The sequence below is a fragment of the Astatotilapia calliptera genome, chromosome 9 (assembly GCF_900246225.1).
Source record: "Astatotilapia calliptera chromosome 9, fAstCal1.2, whole genome shotgun sequence".
Classification (NCBI taxonomy): Eukaryota; Metazoa; Chordata; class Actinopteri; order Cichliformes; family Cichlidae; genus Astatotilapia; species Astatotilapia calliptera.
Window position 1 is genome coordinate 19,246,831 of NC_039310.1, and position 18,138 is coordinate 19,264,968.

Genomic DNA, 18,138 nt, shown 5'->3' on the forward strand with positions numbered 1-18,138 from the left:
CCGAAGACACTTTCACCTAAGTCAAAGATTCAAGTGCTGTAAGATGTAATTATGTGACGTGATAGGAAACCTGAATCAAAAGGAAAAGATGGCGTGTGCCATTTTTGACCAGGAAGTCTGTTTTATTTCTAGCCAAAAAAAAGTTCAATTTAAAATTCAATGCATGAGGCATAAATCTCTTTTAGCAGAAACAAATATAATATGATCATTTTCTACATATTCCTCGTGTCGTGTGAAGAACAGACATGCTACTTCTACATTTAATATTAATATCAAAAGACCAATAAAGCTGGATGTAAAAATACACTTAGCTGCTGTGTTAGAGGAAACAAAAGTCAAGTAAAATGACATGTCAGACACATAATTCAGGACAAAATGATAGAAGCAGTAGTCTGTGTTATGAATCTATTCTTTTCATTTTCTTATATTAACCGAAAACCAGTTTATAATTCAGGGTTCACGGGTTAGCGCCATCTTAATGGCTTCAGAGCAGAAAGAACATGTACAGCCACTGTGTTAAATGTGGTTGATTGAGACCCTGCTGAGGAGATGGCAGTTAGATCACATCTGTTTTGCAGGAAAAGTGGTACATTTGAAAATTGGCTCAATTATTTTTGGTTAACACAGTTAGGCTGCACATACGGAGCTAGTGCCTGTCTGAGTCCAGTGTTCGTTTTAGACAGTATTCTCTCATCAGTGCTGTTGCCTTTAAAGCTACTGGATAGGTCAGGAATATGTTTAAAATAATAGCTAAAAGCAATCCACAAGTATGTCTCACACATCTATGTATTGTGTCGAAGAGATGCCAACTGCAGTTAAAATGGGTTCTTACTGAAGCTTTGTGTAATAGATGGTATGGTAGTCACTGCCATGGTTCATTACATTGTTGAAGGATGCTTCTCTTATCTTCTTGACTTCAATAAAAACTATTTTAACTAATGTCTGTCTTGTAATAATAGCTTAAAAACTGAGAAAATGATTAATGTAGCTCTATACCCTCATTATGAAGTTAATTTTGTAGTATAAATTAATAGGCAGAGGTTTCTGACACAACGTTATGCACAAATTGCTCAAGAGTTGTCCGCTTGTTGGTTGTGAAAGAATATTGATCGCTTCTCAACTGGCTGGCAAATAACTCAAAGCGGTTGCTAGATGACAATGAGGGTGTTGCACTAAAACCCTCTTTAGGATTGCTTTGGCCGAAAAATATGGAAATTACACAATTAGACTTCCCATTACAGTCTCTTTTAGGAAATAAGAACCAAGCTGAAAAATTTTACAAAGATTTGAACCATTTGACCCGGTTCACCCTGAAACTATGGTTCAGGGTTGTGGGGAAACTACAAATAGAAAAGCAGGCTAAGACCTTGAATTGGATAGCTTATGACCCGGAGTTTGTACCTGCCAGGCTGGATGGGACCTTTAAACAGTGGACTCTGAGAGGAATTACTTCTTTTTGTTCACTAGCAACAAATGGGGGATTCCAAAGCTATAAAACCATCTCAGATACATACGGATTGGCAAAGCATGACTTTTTTAGATACTTGCAGGTTAGAGACTATTACAACAAGACGTTGCTAATCAGAGATGAAAACGAATACAACCTAATTCATATCTTTCAAGAGTCATACAAGAGAAATGACTCTAAAAAGATGGTCTCAAAAATATACGGTAGTATACAAGCCTCTAAAAATCACTCTACGCTGTACATTAAGCATAAATGGGAGAGGGAATCAGGCTCACGAATTTCGGAGGACAGCTGGTGGGGAATATGTGAGTCTCAGGCTACCACTGCAAATTCAAGGTCCTTAAGAGAGTTTGGTTGGAAGAATGTAGTGAGATTCTTTAACACTCCTAAATTCACAGCTCGGCAAACAGGCTCTCAGAGCCAGGGCCTATGTTGGAGAGGTTGTGGAACCCCTATGGCAAACCATTTTCATGTCTTCTGGGCCTGCCCAAGGATTCAGCCATATTGGGGGGAGGTGGCCCTTGAGATAAACAAAATAATTGGGATTACAATAGACTATTCATTTGATACGTTGTATCTTGGCAAATTGCCTACGGCACTCCCACATAAAGATATTTATTTATTGAAAATACTTTTGGCTGGCTGCAGAAAGGCCATAACCCGTAGGTGGCTAAAGGCAGACCCTCCAACTCGGGCCCAATGGCGTGGGATAGTGGAAGAAATTTTTGGAATGGAAAGGCTTACCTTTGTCCTTAGACTCGAGCTCGAGAAATTTAAGAAGCTCTGGGAAAAATGGGTTGTGTACTCCCCTTAGCACTGAATAAATGAATATTACCATGATGTAAGTAGATTGCTATTACTGGAACTGTGAATGTCTCCCATGCTGACCTTAAGTTTTGTATTCCCATACTGTAAAATGATAAATAAAAAGTTATAAAAAAAAAATTAAAAAAAAGGATTGCTTTGGTTGCTAATAGGTTGTCGTGATCAACTGTTGTTTTCATGGGAAAGGCTAACTTGTCTGCAAATGCTCACCAACCGCTAACCAAACGATAGTGAAAACCTGAAAATGTGTGACACCAAGCACTTTTGCCTCCAAAGTAAAAGTTATGCCAACACTTTTCAAAAGATTTAACAGTCTCTGTTTCCAGTATATGGAATATGGAATAAGGCTACACTCACACAAACTGTCATCATGACTGTCACACGTCCACAATGGTGGAGAAGTTAGCGTGTGGTTAGCATGACTGGAAAACCTCAACAGAAAGCTACTCTTGCCACCTCTTGTGCAAACACAGTGGGTGAGAGAGACAGTGGGTTGTCCCATTTCCAGCATGAAGAGGAAGACGAGAGAGGTCTGATTCCCACTTAACTGCATTCAATAACAACAATGGATGAATAAAGCAGGGATTATAAGTCCACTAGGGTCCCACGGATGTCAAATTCGTCATCAGACAGTAAATGTGAGGGTACGTGTCTGCCTGCATGTTGACTAATTTACATTTAATTTTCATTACTATGCACCAACTACGCCTGTGCCCAGGCGGCACATGCAAGTGGACTTCAAAGAAGTATAACAGGAATGATTACTCTCCCTGTCCGTGTCCATAACAGAGTTTAATCCAGGCTTTAGCTCTCTGTAAATAATTAAACAAATATTAGTTCAATGGTGAAAATGCCTTTAAGTAACTGTAGTTTCCTTTATATTTGATTAAGTTATTTTTAGCTTCTTTATTACTTTTTGGTGCTTTTTTGAATGTTTAATAATTTTACTTGCAGGCTATATGTTAGCTTAACAGTAGCGTTATTTTGTTAAAAATCCCTCATGCTTATACGCTCAGCGTTCAGCTTGCAGCAACAACACAATGAGGATTTCAAAACCATCTACAAAACGGTTAACCAGGGTGTACCGGACCATCTATCCATCCATCCATCTTTTCAGTTTTTACTTAACCATTCATCCAATTTAGGGTCACATGACTGGAGCCAATCCAAGCATTCATAAAGCGCCCCGTGAACATGGCTGACACAAAGAAGCAGAAAACCACTCACTGCTAATGTACCACCACAATCTCGAATCAAACATTGGATGTACTTCTTGTTTACTGGACAGCTACATCAAAACTTTCTGGTAAAACACTGCCCCTTGGTGGTTCAAACTTTAGGTAGAAATGTCAAATTATTAAATTATGCAAACAAAAACTAACTCTAACTATAAGCAGCCACTGTACTTTAGTGCTTTGGTGAATGGGAACAGTGTGAGAAACAAACATAATTCTCTACTGTTTCACCTCATTTATAATGCATGATTACTCTGGCTTTAAACCCTCAGTGGTGCTGTGATGAGCCAAGGTCAACTCTATACTCCAAGTTTTTGATTAACTATTTGATTATCAAAAGCCTGAAGCAGCACAACTCCTAAACATGTAACGACTGGGGGGGGGAAGCCCCTCTCACTTGACTCCTGGCATTTCACCCCTAAAAGTAAAACCACACACATGCTTCAGGGTTTACGGAGAAACTGAAACAGTTGGCTTTTGCAAATAAACTGAGGTGGGATTTTAGTAGAAAACACTGATGGGGGTTGAAATAAATCTCAAGCAGTGGGGATTGCCTGACTTATCAGTTTCACATTCACAGAGAGACTCTGAAAAAGGGGGATTTTTTCACTCTGAGCAACAGTTGGCTTCACAGAAAACACTCCATGTGTCTCAACTTGCAAACCCAAAGCAAGCTATTGCTGAAAGAGCTGTTTACTCATTCGCTACTCTAACCATTATTTATCATCCATGCAATGAATCCGGTAGAGTACCCATAATGTCCCCCGCCAAAAGGGGAAACCTCCATATCAACCACGCAGGTAACTACAACTCTGCGTAAACAAACGTTTTCATATCGCACCTCACAGCGAGCTTTATTAAATACACGTTGTTACATGTACCCGTATGAACTGTCTCAGGGCTACAGCTGTGTTGTGACTAAGAAACGTCATGTGTGCTGCCAAGAAAATATAGAGAAAACCTGCAAAATACAAAAGCAAAGTTCGAACCAGCTATATCCGCCTTTTTTCCCCCGCCTCCAACTTTTTTAATTTCTCCTCTTCATCTGTCTTCCGCTCTCACAGGAACAAGAGAGAGAGAGAAAGGGAGTGATAAAGAGAGAAGACGAGGCCTATACATCAGTGGGATTTAATGCTGCCTCATCTTGCTCAGCCCTCGTATCACATGGTGTACAGCATCAATAATTTTTACGAGCCAGCGCCTTCCTGTTGGAACCACACGCTCCCAATCAGGCATCTTGGAACTCATTTTCCATCTTTATTTTCTGCATGTAATTACATAAAGACATTTAAAAAAGAGCCAGCCAGCCAGGATATAATACCACTAGCTGGCTGAATGGTGATATTAAAAGACAGGATGCTGGCTGTGTGCTCGACTTCTTTGACATAAATAAACGAAAAGTGAAGAAATGTATAAATTATCTACATCTGATAATTTATAAATTATCTTACTTGGATAACTATCTGGATCACAAATGAACAAAGTTGAACAGTTCTTTAAGAAATCAAGGTTTCCTTTTATCTTGTTTATTTGCTGAGCTCTGTGACTGTCGCACCAAATATGATATCTTCACAGTCTTCTGTCACTTTTAGTGCAGGAAACTGGAACAGAAGAGTGCACTTCTGAGGCACTAAAAGCTGCTGTTGCAGTAAAGGGGCACAGACGACAGGGTAAAGTCAAAAGGGAAAATCCGAAATGACTGTGGTGCTTCAGACATGGATGATGCTTCAGATTTTGATTTTGTAACTGCATTTACTGAGCAAAAGGAGGCTTTTATTCCAGCGGGGAAATGGAATTCTGTTAACACAAAGTATCCATTTCCCTTCACAAAGAACAAGGGTCAACTAAAAAATCAAATGCGCTCTCTGAACTCAAGAATAAATAGAGCCCTAACTGACAACCAACCAAAAAATGTACTTTCAAGAAAAGACCTTCAATGTATGACCTGATGGAGGATCTCACAGGGCCGTCTGTCTACTGAGCATCTTGGAAGTTTCTGATTTAGTAAGTGGGCTTAGACATCCTGCTTTATCAAACGCACACCACACAGAGTGCACAAAGAGGCCAAATGAAACAAACTTGGCAGATAGAGAAACTTTGGGGTTTCACTCAAATGTCTGGACACACTTTCAGAACAGTGACTGATTGTTTTTTTTTATGTTTCTGATAAATGATTTGCATGAGGAGTATTTAACCAGAGTAGTGTCAGCTAAAGGTCAGCAGGGCTTAACCCAGAAATTCAGTTTCAGTTTTATTTTCATGTGTGCCTCAGTGTAACATAATGACAGCACAGTGTCTAAGAGAGCGACATTTCAGAGAAGGAAAATTGATTCCCCGATAGAACGACAAATTTCTACATTGTTTAAGGCAGAAGAAGCACAAACGAAACACTGAAACTTAAAAGGGGCTTGAAAGCAACATCATGTTCTAATCCAGCAGCCACATTGGATCCTATGGTACACACAATCTGGTAACTGGTGGTAGATGTATACTTGTTCTTGGTGTTAGTTTGGTTTCTACTTTATTCCTTGTATCCCTGTTTATTCCTGCCTCCTTTATGGTTTTCTGTCTGGATTGGTCTTTTTTGTTCCAGTTGTGGCTCTCGTCCTGTTTTATTTCGTTGCCTGTTCTTCTCTGTATCGCGTGCCTTGGTTAACTTCCTCCAGAGTCATTACGTGATTTATCCCCGAGCTGTGTTCCCACCTGTTTTCCATTCAATCATTATCCTGTGTATATATTGTCTCAGTCTTTCTTTGTCCTTTGTTGTGTTCTCTCTCATGTCTTGTGTCCTTCCTCGAAGTGTGAGTTTTCTTGAAAGAGTCTTAATGATTAACTACTTCATCCTGACCTGCTTTATTTTGTGTTAAATGAGAGCTCTGCATTAATGTTGCTTTTGAGTTTATTTCTCATTTCCTGAGGTTTGCATTTTGGGTCCAACTCCTTCCTGATACACAGCCTGTGCCTGACAGACTTTCTGTGTTAACACTACAATGGACTGGTGACCTGTCTAAGTTCTACCCTGCCTTTTGCTGCAGGGTACAACACACACTCACAGCTGGGACAGGCTTCAGCTCCCACCCCGACTACCATGAACTGGACAAGCAGTTAGGAAAATGGATGAGTGTGCACTTTATTTGCCCAGAATAAATGAGGAAATGATGCCAAATCAACATGAAAGTGATACATAGGCATAAAGACTGGTGGACAATAAATTTGTCTTGTTTAATCTATTCGCAAATAAAACATTGCTTTATATGTTTTATATTTTAGTTTTTGTAAAAAAAAAAAACCCCAGGTTCATTGCTGAGTTTTAAAGGGTTTTCGTGATTTGTAGATTGGTGATATTTCTCAATGCTGAAGAGAGCTTTTTGGGGGAGGGGGGTTTCCTCCTGAATCAAGTGTTCATTCCACTTCACTCCAAATGTGTCTTGACTTGACCTCCACGGTCTTGTCATCACTATAAGGTCACAGTAAATGGTTACAGCACAAAACTCATTTTTGAGTTTTCACAGCAAAAGCTTGTTTATATATTTCCTTACTGTTTTGTTTTGTTTGTTTTTTTTATTGACTGTGTAGCATATCAATTGGCCAAATTAAGTTGTATGTGAGTTTACTATGTGACATGTTAGTAGACTTATTTTCCATTGGTCTCCACATTGGACTGTATATAAAAGATGGCATTTGACTATAGCAATGTGGCCACTTGCATCTTTCTCTGGCTAGAAGTGACAATATTTCAATGACAGGGTTAAGTATTACATAATCAGCTAACAATAGCATCCGTTAAGTGTAGCAGACAGCTAAGGGGTGAAGTTACTATGCAAGCACTCTTCTCAAAGAGGCCATTCTTTTAATCATGCATAACTAAGGAGGAACAAAAGGAACAAAAATCAGCTAGTGTACAGTGAGGGGTTTTTGTGTGTGTGTGTGTCAGATGTTGCATATTTATTCCTGCTGTAGGTTTTGTCATTTTGGAATCTCTGGAGACATATTTATAGGGCTGAAGTGGCTGTTTGGGACACTGCAGTTTCCAGCACTTGCATGTTGAGTAATTTTTCAGTCCACAAGATTAGTGCTCATGGCAGATTTATGGTGCAATGGTTGTGTCTGTTTGTGTATGCATTTGCCTATGAAGCACTTACAAAGAGCCTTATGCAATCTATTTGCAAACATACTTGTGTGCAGTCCTTCAAAAGATCAACAGCATGTAGCTCAGCGTAGATGACGCTGTGCATTAGTCGAGCGATTACTGGTTTAAAAGTGAGCCGGAACAGGGAAAGGAGTGATAGCGGATGTGGCCACAAAGAGAAACGCGTGACCGTACAATAATACAAAGAAAAACAACAATCAGACGACCCCCTGCATGCAAGCATTTGGCGACAGTGGGAAGGAAAAACTTTTAACAGGAAGAAATCTCCAGCAAAACCAGGCTCAGTGAAGGTCAGGCATCTGCTGAAGCCAGTCGTGGCTCCAGGAGATAGTTTTCACTGTTTTAACACTTGTTTCAGCTCCTTCAGTACAAGTTTGCTCTTCTCTGCAGCTGGATGAAACACTAACAGCAGATAAAGCAGAATTAGCCCACAGACTGGTTGTTTATGAACCTGCCCCCTGGTGGCAGAACATACCTACAGCATGTAGACGATAATCTGAAAAGCTGTCTGTACTTAGGACCATTATTCTCACTGTTCTTCAACACCACATTGACATGAGAATGGACACAACAACAGTCCCAGTAAGAAAGGTAATAAAGATATTTCCAAAAAGTATTGAACAGTTTCTTTCAAACATACCTTCAACACAAATCAAAAACAGCTTTGCTTCTTATCTGTACAGCACATGGACATAACATTTATTTAAATAACTCGAACGATTAATGAAACATATTCATGAAAATCCAGTTCCCCTCAACCATCAAGGAAATAAACACAGCAGGAGCTACAGAGACGAAAGTATGAGAACATTTTGCAGTTTTGGCATACAGCGATTTTTGTGCACACACACTCATGCTCACCCAGACATGCTGAAAACCACACAGACACACTTATGCGCACGTACACATTTGCCTGAGGGGCAAAAAGCTGTAAGAGGGGGAGGTGGAGACATATTGATTTCTCTGTCAACTCTTTGATAGAAAACCCTGAGGGAGCCCTTGCATCCGCTTACATCCCTTTAGCTGAGTGAATTAACCACATTTACGCTTAGGGCAAGAACACACAAACATTGCATTAAACTGAAAAAAATCTAATAGTGAGATGTCTACTCTGAAGGAATTTTATGCCCCATTTCCAGTATTAGCTTTGAAGAAACTGTCTGTGTAATCAAGCCAAATGACAGGCCACAGAGGAAAGTAAATATGCAAAAGACATGTAGGGCTGATAACCAGTTTGACATCAACAAGTGAAAATGCTGGAACTTGAAGTCAGGGCCGGCACGAAAGAGATTAAGGCTTTTGTTTTATCCTTAATCTGACATGCAGTAAAACCCAATCCCCTCTGCTGTCTCTCTGTGAGAACCACACCACACAGCCTCCGGAATCAGGAAGAAGCATCGCTGCCCCGAGCTAAACCCCCAAAAGAAAAACACACACCAGACTCAACAGTACACACTCATGAGTTAACACATAACCAAAGTTATTTGTTCTTGCTCAGTGGCCCAATTATTGTCTGCTTTTTTTTCTTGACGGATGAGTCACATTTCTTTTTCTGAACACAGACCCCGAGTCCACACACACCATTAACTCACCTACTCCCAGACTGACTCACTGGACTCCTCTTCAGTCACTAGGTACTTATTGACAAGCCAATGACAAAGCTAAGCCGTCTCCCACAGCTGAGAAAACACCAAGGCTTTGTTGCTTCCTCCCTTGCGGCATTTGGAGGAAAAGTTCTTTCAAAACTTTAGTCTCTGCTAATTGACTTCAGTCAATAGAGGCACAAAAGCTCCAACCTTAGCAAAAAATGCTGCCTCCTTTAAATTATGTTGACTTTTATGGTCAGTATTTTAATTTTCTGCTGGTATGCTGCTACTGCTCTCACTGTGTGGTCTTTTCTCGAATACTACTGAGATAGCGCGGTGCATTTCTTTTTCATACGGCGTAAAAGATTAAACATATTTTCCTCAGTCGTATGCAAATGAATGCGAACAGCAACTCATCATATAAATCCCAGCAATGAAAAATTGTGATTGCTTGATTCAAGGTGGGAGTGCTGGGGGTGGGAGGTGGGGTTGCTTAAAATCAACCCCCTGCTTACTGACATCAATTTGTCAAGTAAATCACAAAAATGTGGATGGTGAAAAAGGTAAATGGAACTCAAACCTCTTTTGGCAGAATGAAACGCAGCTCACAGATCCTCAAGAATGAAAACTTTTATATAAAAAGTCACTTAAACTGATTCCTGAATTCAAATGACATATCTGTTTTACTGGGCCAGTTGTTGTGGTGGTGGGAGCATTTTGTATTCTTAATAACTCTTGTGTGTCTGATGGTTGTCAAAGAAGAAAAAGTCTGGGACAACTGGTGGCTTTAAGAGTCACGAGAGACTGCAATTACTGTAATCCCCACTTTTGGGTTCAGTTTCAAAGAAATGGATGATCGCATCCCAATTCAGAAACGCATTCCCATCACACAAAACAGTTTCTCCTACAAGGAAGTGAGACAGCCACTCATAGATACAAACTGTCCCTATTACTCAAGATTATTAACAATTAATGATTGTGCAAAGCTGTGAAATATACTGAAGGGTGAGCAGAATTACATGCAGAAACATGTAACCCAGTGAATCACGTCCATATGCTACTAACACTGTTGTCAACAGGAAGCAGTCTTAATAACCTCTGACACTTGAAAACAAGCTGAAGCAACTCTTCACATACTGATGTGGTAACACATTTCAAAACCACGCGAGGCAGAAAAACTCAATAAAACCCGAGTGCAGCCCATGTCTGGACTAGCTAAGCAAATGCAGGCATAATTTACAACCTTTTATTGACACACTTTCTCAATCACCAGACGGTGAGGTCATCCAGAATCTGAGCAGTGACTTTTATCTCAAATGCATCTTGAGAACAAATCCTTGCCCGACTGGTCAAAGGATCAAAGGATTTAAATGCTTATTCACAAGCAGCAAAACTTTCAAGTTTCAGAAGAAATACAGAAAAGCGTCTGCGAGGTTTGAAGATAGCAACGACTGATGTGAGTTAGAGAAAGGTTAAGTCATTATCAGCCAAAGTCTTTCCAGACTTTAACCTTTCCATGGAGTTTTATCAACTTCCCTGCTAGCTTTGCACAATAGTTCGGGTTGATGTTTATGGTTAACTCTTTAATTCCAGGAAATAAAAGCATGAAGATGAATGGACTGCACTTTTAGAGGATAAATAACAGTAATCGTGCCTTGAAAAGTTGGAATATAAAAATACACCTTCATCAGTTAAGGTAATACAATCTTACTTGGTTTGGTACACTCAGTAAGTAATAATGGTTGATAACAGCGACTGGTGTGTAACTGATGTTATAGCGGAAGTTATCTTGTTGAATTCTCACTTTTTTTTGCTATTTTTCATGTTTTAGAATTGGTTGTAGGTGTGAATGTGAGCGTGAATGGTTGGTTGTGTCTAAAGCCCTGAGATAGACTGGTGACTTGCCCTGGGTGTCACCCCCCTTTCACCCTACAACATCTGGGATAGGACCCAACTCACACTGTGACCATGAGCAGATGGAAGAAAACGGATGGATTGTTCACCACGTTGTTTACTGTAACTGAAGATCACCTCCAAAGTACAGCTTGGTCTAATTAATCCTGGTCTGATTATTCTTTTCTAGTTTTGAATGGCAGAAGACTCGACTGAACTAAACAGACCCCAGACCTCCATCCCACCCTACATCCTTGAGAAGAATTTTTTGCGAGCTAAGCCTTATCATCCAACATCAGAGCCAGACCTCACTAATGCTCTTGTTGCTGCAAATCCTAACAGCCGGGTTCTAAATCTTTTTCAAAGCCTTCTCAAAAGACGGAGGTTTCACAATCACATTCAGGTTTAAAGCCTGGGTGTCAGCTTCCTTTTTTCTGAACTTGGCATACTCGATAAGAAGTAAATCCAATCTATAAATGCACATATAAGATGAGCGACACCTAAAGAAAAAAAGCGTTTGACAAAATGTTTGATAGTGGTTTGCTGCAGTGTTTTGCACCATCAAGGGAAAGCTGGACTTTAATGTATGCTTGACACTTGTATTACACCCTCCCTGGACAGAAAATGTCAAACGGATTTTGCTTTTTGGTGGAAGCTGCCACTTTAAGGATGAAATTGGGCCCTTTGGTGAGCAGCAGTCAGCTCTGAAGCTTTCACACGGCGGAAATGTCACCTGTCATACGGACTTACTGTTTGCTAGCACTATGTGCATCACTTCTGTTTGACCCTCTGGGTCTGTGCTTTAGCTACCGTCATGCCCTATAACTGCAATTAGCTTGGGAGATCGAGACCTGCTGCCGTCAGAACCCCCTGCATTAACCAGCCTGGCTTGTATAGAGACTATGAATGACTAGGGAACACGAGGAGCTGCCCATTAGGTTGCAATGAAAGGGTATTTAATAGTGCTGGCCTACTTAAAATCGATTCTTGGGCAGCACATGACTCTATGTAGTGAACAGCAGTTCCATGTCCTGTAAAAGTAAAGCGTGATGTATCAAAGGGTAGAGGAATCACTCCACTGTATAGCCAGTTTCTAGAGAGACTGAAGTGCTGATGCACTGGCTTTTCAGTGTAGAACTTCAAAGTTACTGTCCAGAAATGTAGAGTTCTCTCAGCCTTCAAAAAAAAAAAGCTTTTTGAAATGCACAGTGGGACATGGGTGAAATATAGAGAATACACACAGTTAATCTATTCTTTTTCATGGTCTTTTGTGAGTTTATACGTGTGTGTGTGGGGGTGGGTGGGTGGTGATGGTGGCATCTTTCAATAACCGATTCAAATGCTGTCAAAGCTAGACAGGAGAAAAAGGAATGAAGAGGAGAAAAACTCGTGGAGAAACAAAAGTGAAGAGGGTGTTGTTGAGACAAAGAAACACAAGACAGTGAGCAAAAGAAAAATAATGAGTGAGATGGGAAAAAAGCAGAACTGCGCAAGAAGATAAAAGAAGAATTACTTTAAAAAGTAGAATAATGCTTTCTATGTCCTTCAGCTGGAGGTGTATGTTGTGTTCAGTTTAGATTTTAGGTCTAATTTCCTGCTCCTATCTCTTCTTTTTTTTTTTAAGTAGCTTAGTTACTTGTATTGGAAGCAAATGAACTGAGTAGAAACTGACCTTAACACTTAAAAAAGGAATCCACTGTGTAGAAAGGCCATTTATTTCTATAACACCACAAAGAGCATCTGGTTTCCAGTACAAACTGCCCCCCTTATAACCTGTCTTTACTGCAGGGAGGGATTCGCACACAGAAACAGCTCCAGACCTGTTGATTTCCCAGCATGCCCTGCTTACATTCCTGACCTCCTTCTGTCACTCTTTTACTTGACTCACCCCTGTTGCCTACATCGACGTCACCCCCCCCCCACACTTAAAACCCCCTCACACTCCTCAACTGCTGCCTCTGACTACAGGCTGAGCAGTCGAGAGTGATTCGAGAGTGATTGTCAGTTCGCATTTTAAAAGATAAGAAAAAAAAGATAGTAACAGCTTGTATGCACAGAGGACACAAATTTCACCCTCGTGGAATCTTGGTCAAGTTGCCTTTGAGAGTGTGAGGTGACTGTGTCCTGATGAGACATGAAAGCCGCTGCCCTGCAGAGCTGTGAATCTAGTGAGAAGGCCAAAAGGGAACGATACTTTGCTCAACCTTCTTGCCTCATTTTTTTCAAAGAAAAATGTGCACCCAACAGAGTTGAACACAGTGCGATAGTGAAAAAAGATCCCATAAACAGTTGTTTCTCCCAGCTCAGACAGATCATTACTCAGTGTCCAAAGACAAACCTTTCCCATTTGTTTCGGTGAGACCAATACATCAGCACAGGAGAGTTAAGGCTACACAAGGCACAAGAGAAGAAACATTGAACACCACTAATGCAACATGGTGTCCAGCAAAAACTCTTTTTTTAATCCTGCTCTCATTGGGAGGAGTCTGGCATTCAAAAATTCTTAAAACTCATGGACATACGAGTCAAAGTGGATGCTCTGATTCCTGTTTGATCTGCTTATTGGCTGTGGGGACATGTTATCGTCAGTGAAAATATATCATTTTTTTCAGTCTGATTTCAAGGCCTACGAAGTGCACATGCTTGTACCCATCCGTTGTCACGAGACAGGGAAGAGACAGCAGATAAAAGTCATAAACCTAAAGTGTTAAACAGTCTATAAGGATGCAGACAACACAACTTGGACCATGACAGTAGCAATGACTGCACTGTTTGCAAGCTGAAATCTATTTGTAATTTCTAGTTTCTACTGCGAACGGATCATATTTTCACACGTAAAACATTACTGCGGTGTGTGTTTGTTTATTACTTACTGTGTTTAGAGCCTTGCTGGTGACTTGACACTTTAGGTGGGCTGATCCTGCTTTTGGCAGGGACCCCCTCCATATTTTGGCTCTTCTCACCTGGATTCTGGCTAGGGGCCTGAATCTCAGACTGGGTCTCACTCTGTGCTTTGTCCCGTGCCACAGCTGCCGTTAAAGACTTTTGTCTGCTCAGGATAGCATCACTACCTGCTCTCATCAGCTTCTCGCCCACGCTCAGGACCCGGGTTCGACCTGCAAAAGCGGGCGCACTGGGGTATTCCTTCCTTGGAGAGGGCAGCTTGGATCCACCCCCTGCCGGAGGGGGCCGCGAAAGCCTGGAGGCTTTAGACATCCTGCAGGTTAGTGGATCAGTAAAGCTTCTCTATCCCTCTCAGCTGATGGTACTGCAGCTATGTCCCATGAGCAATCCAGAAGTTTCTTAGGTCTCAGTGAGTGTGACTCTGTTACTCTTTAGCTCCAGCGTGCTGTGTGGTGGTGCAGGTAGGCTGACAGGGCCAGACGGAGGGAGGGCAGGAGGGAGGGCACTTTTGGGAAACTGGGTGGGAGGCAAAAATGATGGTGAGGGGGTGGGGAGCTTGTGTGGTTGGAGGTTAATAGCTCCTTGGAAGGTGTTGCCTTCTCCTGGCGTGGCCTCCTGAGATCATCATCCAAAGCAAACGGTAGATGTGTGTGTGTATGTGTTGGTAAATGGGTGTGTGTGTGTGTGTGGATAAACCTGTGGAGTGACAGGATGTGCTGTGCCAAATGCAAACAGAAAGTCAGGTCTCCAGTGTCAGCGCATTCCGGCTTCTTAATCCCCTCTCTGCCTCTCTTTTCACGTCTGTCACACTCTCTCGTTCTCCATCGCCCTCTCTCTTTTTCTCGTGCCCCCTCTCTTCTTCACTTACGCTCATAATATGGTTGTCAACTTCTTCTCTTCTACTTCATGGTAAATACTTCTCCCCCATGTCACTGTCCTCTTGCGCCTCGTCTCTCCTCTTCCCTTTTGCTTCGGTTCACTCGCTCTTCTTTGCTGATGCACAGCGGGTAACCATCCCAGCGCTCCGGCAGGCGGTAAACAGAGAGAGTGAGAGAAAAAGATTTAGAGACTGCGAGAGAAAACGGGGGAGGAAAAAGAGCACCGGGGATACAGAAAAAGTGCCGGCAGAGGCTTTGTGGAGGAGCCCTGCTCTTCAGGTGCAGCTGCTCAAGCTGTTCCAGATGTGTGTGCAGCACTTCACGTCATCAGCCAACCGCTCAGAGCCACGCTCTGGTAGAATCACCACTTCACCTCGTCCTATTTTTCCTTTTCCCTCTCTTTGTTCATCTTTTTGCTCTGATGGTCTCTAGTTATTAACATCCAGTCAGCCTGTAGCCTTCCCAATGTGATGAGATGTTCGGCTTCCAGAGGCAGGAATGCACACACACGCACACACAACACAACACACTCAGTGGTGGAATTTACAGAGAATTACAGAGCCCTAAGAAGTGGAATGTTACAGCGTGTGTGTGTGTGCAAAACACACACAGAGAAGCTATTCTGAACTGCGGCACCGACGACATCGGCTGTGACAAGGGAAAAAAAAGAGAAAAGAAGTTGGCTGGGAGAGAAAAAGACAGGAACATCAAGCTCTTCTCTCTCTCCGAATCACCCAAAATACTCTCTTTTCTCACATAAAGCAAACACATTTCTTTTTCTTTTTTTCTGACAATGTGCTTGAAACAATCAGCTGACCCATGAAATTTCTTCTACAGCACACAGTGATCACTGCCAGACAAGCACATAAAAGTATGAATCCATGTTGGTAAGGCAAGCAGAGAAAGAGCATAAAGAAGCAGCTTTCAATCTTAAAAGCAAAACACTTGTCATTTATTTTTATCTGTTTATATGGTGTAAAAAATTTAGATATGCACATACATCTCTTTCTCTCTCTCTCTCTCTCTCTCTCTCTCTCTCTCTCTCTCTCTCTCTCTCTCTCTCTCTCTCTCTCTCTCTCTCTCTCTCTCTCTCTCTCTCTCTCTCTCTCTCTCTCTCTCTCTCTCTCTCTCTCTCTCTCTCTCTCTCTCTCTCTCTCTCTCTATATATATATATATATATATATATATATATATATATATACACACACACACACAGTTTGCTGATGCTGACAGGCTCATTAACTCTACCAGCAGGTCACCTTTTTTTTTTTTAAGCTCTGAGGCTGTGGCACTTGTGTAATATTAACAAGGATGCAAAATGGACATGTGATATATTGCACAGGGATGTGATTGCGTGCGTACTGACTAAGCACTAGAAAATGGATTACAGTGAGCGAAAGGATCAACTGTGGCCAGGCAACACATTATAAAAGAGCAACAATCCACATGGACTGGGCTACGAGCTCAGTGATGATTTCTCTTTTTGAACCGGTTCTGCACCACTCAGATAGGAAAAAAAAAAAACACAGAAAAGTCCCAATACAGAAAAGCCAGATGTGACATCCACTGCTATGCTTGGAACTATTAAACCGGATGGCATGATTAAATAGCGCAATAGAAGTTTACATAGCAATTTAGAGGTAAAACACACACATGCACTCTCTGTACAGAAGATTTAAGCTCCTCCCTCCAGCGGATTGCCATTTTCACTACTAAGCCCTCTCATCATGATGGGAAACATTACTCATCATATAGATATGAACTAATAATTATATGGCCACATATCTGTATTGCTTTAGATAAAGAGCAAAGCAGATTGACCTACATACTTTCCCAATGAACCGTTCGCTGACAAAAAATCTGAGGGCTAAGAACCTCATGGGAACTGCTGTATGTCAGATGGATTTTAGAAAGGGAGAAAAAGTGAAGAAGCTAGAGACATTACCATAAGATTAAACATCAGAATTGTGTCAGATTATATTTCTGTGTCACCCGTTTGGCAGAGTTCTCCCATGTTTACGAAATCGTAATGCCAAGGATTACGTCAATCCTAAAAAATAAAAAAAGTGACCGTGATAAAACCAACTCCATATAGGTTTTACTCTGTGACTGAATGGTAACTCTCTCATACTATAGTTGAAGCTATTTGTGCATCTGTATGCTGGGAGTAAATGAAAGCCCTCTTTGTGGGCTGGATGCCTCCCAGGCTTGAAGCCAGTTCTGACTGTACAGCAGACAAACGCCGGGAACTTGATTCAAAGGCTTTTAAAAACATAGTATTTAGGCATGGGAATGTAATTTGAGTTTCCCAATTGAGCCTGCAATGTGATACATTATAAAATAGCAATATCCAGACATGGCATCGATGTGCGTTTCAAACTAGAGGAGCAAAACAATCACCCACAAGTATTCCACATTCAGAAATAGTCGACGTGTCATTTGAAGCTTTGTAAGATCACAAAAGACGCAGGAATAAGTAGTAGGGTTTAAGAGTGTAATAATGGACTGAAACAGAAGATGGCAGTACTGCATGTACAAGGATGCCAGCTGCCGTTAAACCCCGAAGAAGAAGAAGCTGTGTCCCAGAATTCATAGCGCAGCCCAGCTCAGTTTCCAACAATGGCGGTAGCTAGTTAGTTTTAATATTGCTCTTATTATTCTTTCTGGGTCACAAAATAAACGTTTAACATATTTTCAGGCGAGAATGTAACTGTGTAAATCTCAAATATCTGCTCAGTTTATCAAGACACCACATATTTTCAAAAGTGCTCCGACGTTTTCGGAGACGTCTGTTACCCACTAGCTCGATAGCTAGCCGGGGGCAAGGCTCACTAGAGCCCGTGAGAGCACCGGACTCCGGGCAAATCGTTTTCAAACCCACCACCGTCTTTCGCTACTCAGGTTAAATATATATAAGTCACTTAGATAACTTCAATGTTATTGTTTGGCTTTTTTTTAGTATTTTATTTGTTCCTGAGTAAATCGGTTTGGCTGAGATTAAAGTTATAGTTTTTGTCTGTGAAGGTTCTCAGTCATCCAGGTCATTGTAGTCAAAGGAGCTTGCAAAGAAAAGCGTCTGGACTTCTTTAAGTTGCTTGAAGACGTTTCACCTCTCATCCAAGAAGCTTCTTCAGTTTTAAGGTCAAATGGTGGGGAGTCCCAGATTTAAACCTAGTGGGAGTAACCCCCCACAGAGGGA

General features: G+C 41.3%; 1 protein-coding gene across 13 annotated transcripts in view; it reads right to left on the minus strand.

The window, feature by feature from the left end:
• The window catches only part of kiaa1217 (KIAA1217 ortholog), a 102,943-nt gene extending 87,365 nt beyond the window's left edge, over window positions 1-15,578 (minus strand). For 5 of the 13 annotated variants that reach the window (XM_026179751.1, XM_026179754.1, XM_026179753.1 and 2 more), the window contains exon 1: window positions 14,031-15,575. In XM_026179751.1, coding sequence (XP_026035536.1) covers window positions 14,031-14,373 — 343 coding nt within the window. In that variant the 5' untranslated portion in view covers window positions 14,374-15,575. Of the gene's footprint in view, window positions 1-14,030 lie in introns of all 13 variants that reach the window. The other 8 variants (XM_026179765.1, XM_026179764.1, XM_026179752.1 and 5 more) reach the window with 7 other exon arrangements.
• Between the last annotated feature and the right edge of the window lie 2,560 nt (window positions 15,579-18,138).